The sequence below is a fragment of the Monopterus albus genome, unplaced genomic scaffold, assembly GCF_001952655.1.
Source record: "Monopterus albus unplaced genomic scaffold, M_albus_1.0 scaffold3430.1, whole genome shotgun sequence".
NCBI lineage: Eukaryota > Metazoa > Chordata > Actinopteri > Synbranchiformes > Synbranchidae > Monopterus > Monopterus albus.
The window spans coordinates 1-1134 of NW_018131300.1; the positions used below are offsets into that span (position 1 = coordinate 1).

The following is a 1134-nucleotide window of genomic DNA, read 5'->3' on the forward strand; positions in this document are numbered from 1 at the left end:
TTTTTTCTTTTCAGGACTTTTTATTTACTGCTACTGTGAGGTACCTTTCCTGAACAAAAGCTTAAATGTGTTCTTCATCTCTTTTTGTAGTTGAATAATATCGATGTGAACGAGACGGTAGAGGGTGATGACCGTGCCTTTGAGATCTGGCACGAACGTGAGGACTCTATGAGGAAATACACCTTGCAGGCCCGAACTGTTACAATCAAGAACTCATGGTTGAGAGATTTCAGAGAACTGCAGCAGCGATACAGCATGCCAGCATGGAGTGAGTATGACATGTACACTACCTAGGTTTTCTCTGCCTCAGTCTCTCTCATATCACTGAGAATGTATTTCAATATTTTCTCATATTCTCTTGCTTTTAAACATTGTAAGCCTTTCATGGTTTCTGCTTTTACAGGTCCCCCTGATTTTGATGAAATTCTGGCAAACTGCACAGCAGAACTGGGACAGACTGTTAAGCTAGCCTGCAAAGCCACTGGAGTACCCAAACCTGTGGTCACCTGGTACAAGGGTATGTATGCCATAAGCACCACGTTTTTAGTTATTTTCTCTGCTGGATGGTGTATAGACTGATAGGGAGTAATGGTGCATACCCTGAACCACTGAGTGTAAGGCTAAATTCTGTATACAAACAGTATCTGAGGCCAAATGTGTTCCACCAGTGCACTGATGAAACACACGTTTACTTTTTGGATTCAGATGGGCGTGCAGTGCAGGCAGATCCTCATCACATCATCATTGAGGACCCTGACGGTTCCTGCACGCTGATCCTGGACAACATGACAGGAGATGATTCTGGCCAGTACATGTGCTTCGCCACAAGCTCAGCGGGCAATGCCAGCACTCTTGGAAAGATCACAGTTCAAGGTACGTGACATACAGTAGAGCCCTAGAATGACAGGTGATTAGATTTATACTAAATATTATAATTAACTGTTTCTCGCAGTTCCTCCTCGTTTTGTGAATAAAATAAGGAATGCTGTCTTTGTTGCTGATGAGGATGCTCAGTTCACTTGCATCATACAGAGTGCCCCCACACCTAAGATCAGGTATGAATGCATGACTTTTATTTGTTGCTATGTGACTGGCAAACCGTTTTGATTAAATCTATTACTTTTTTTTTTTTTT

General features: G+C 42.3%; 1 protein-coding gene across 1 annotated transcript; it reads left to right on the forward strand.

Annotated features, from left to right (window-relative positions):
• Window positions 1-90: 90 nt before the first annotated feature.
• On the forward strand, window positions 91-1055 carry LOC109954118 (obscurin-like; the record flags this gene model as incomplete). The annotated part of the gene is made up of 4 exons (XM_020589524.1): window positions 91-268; window positions 404-517; window positions 706-873; window positions 953-1055. Coding segments are annotated over 4 exons (563 nt in total), but the record flags the coding sequence as incomplete, so codon positions are not given.
• Window positions 1056-1134: the final 79 nt, after the last annotated feature.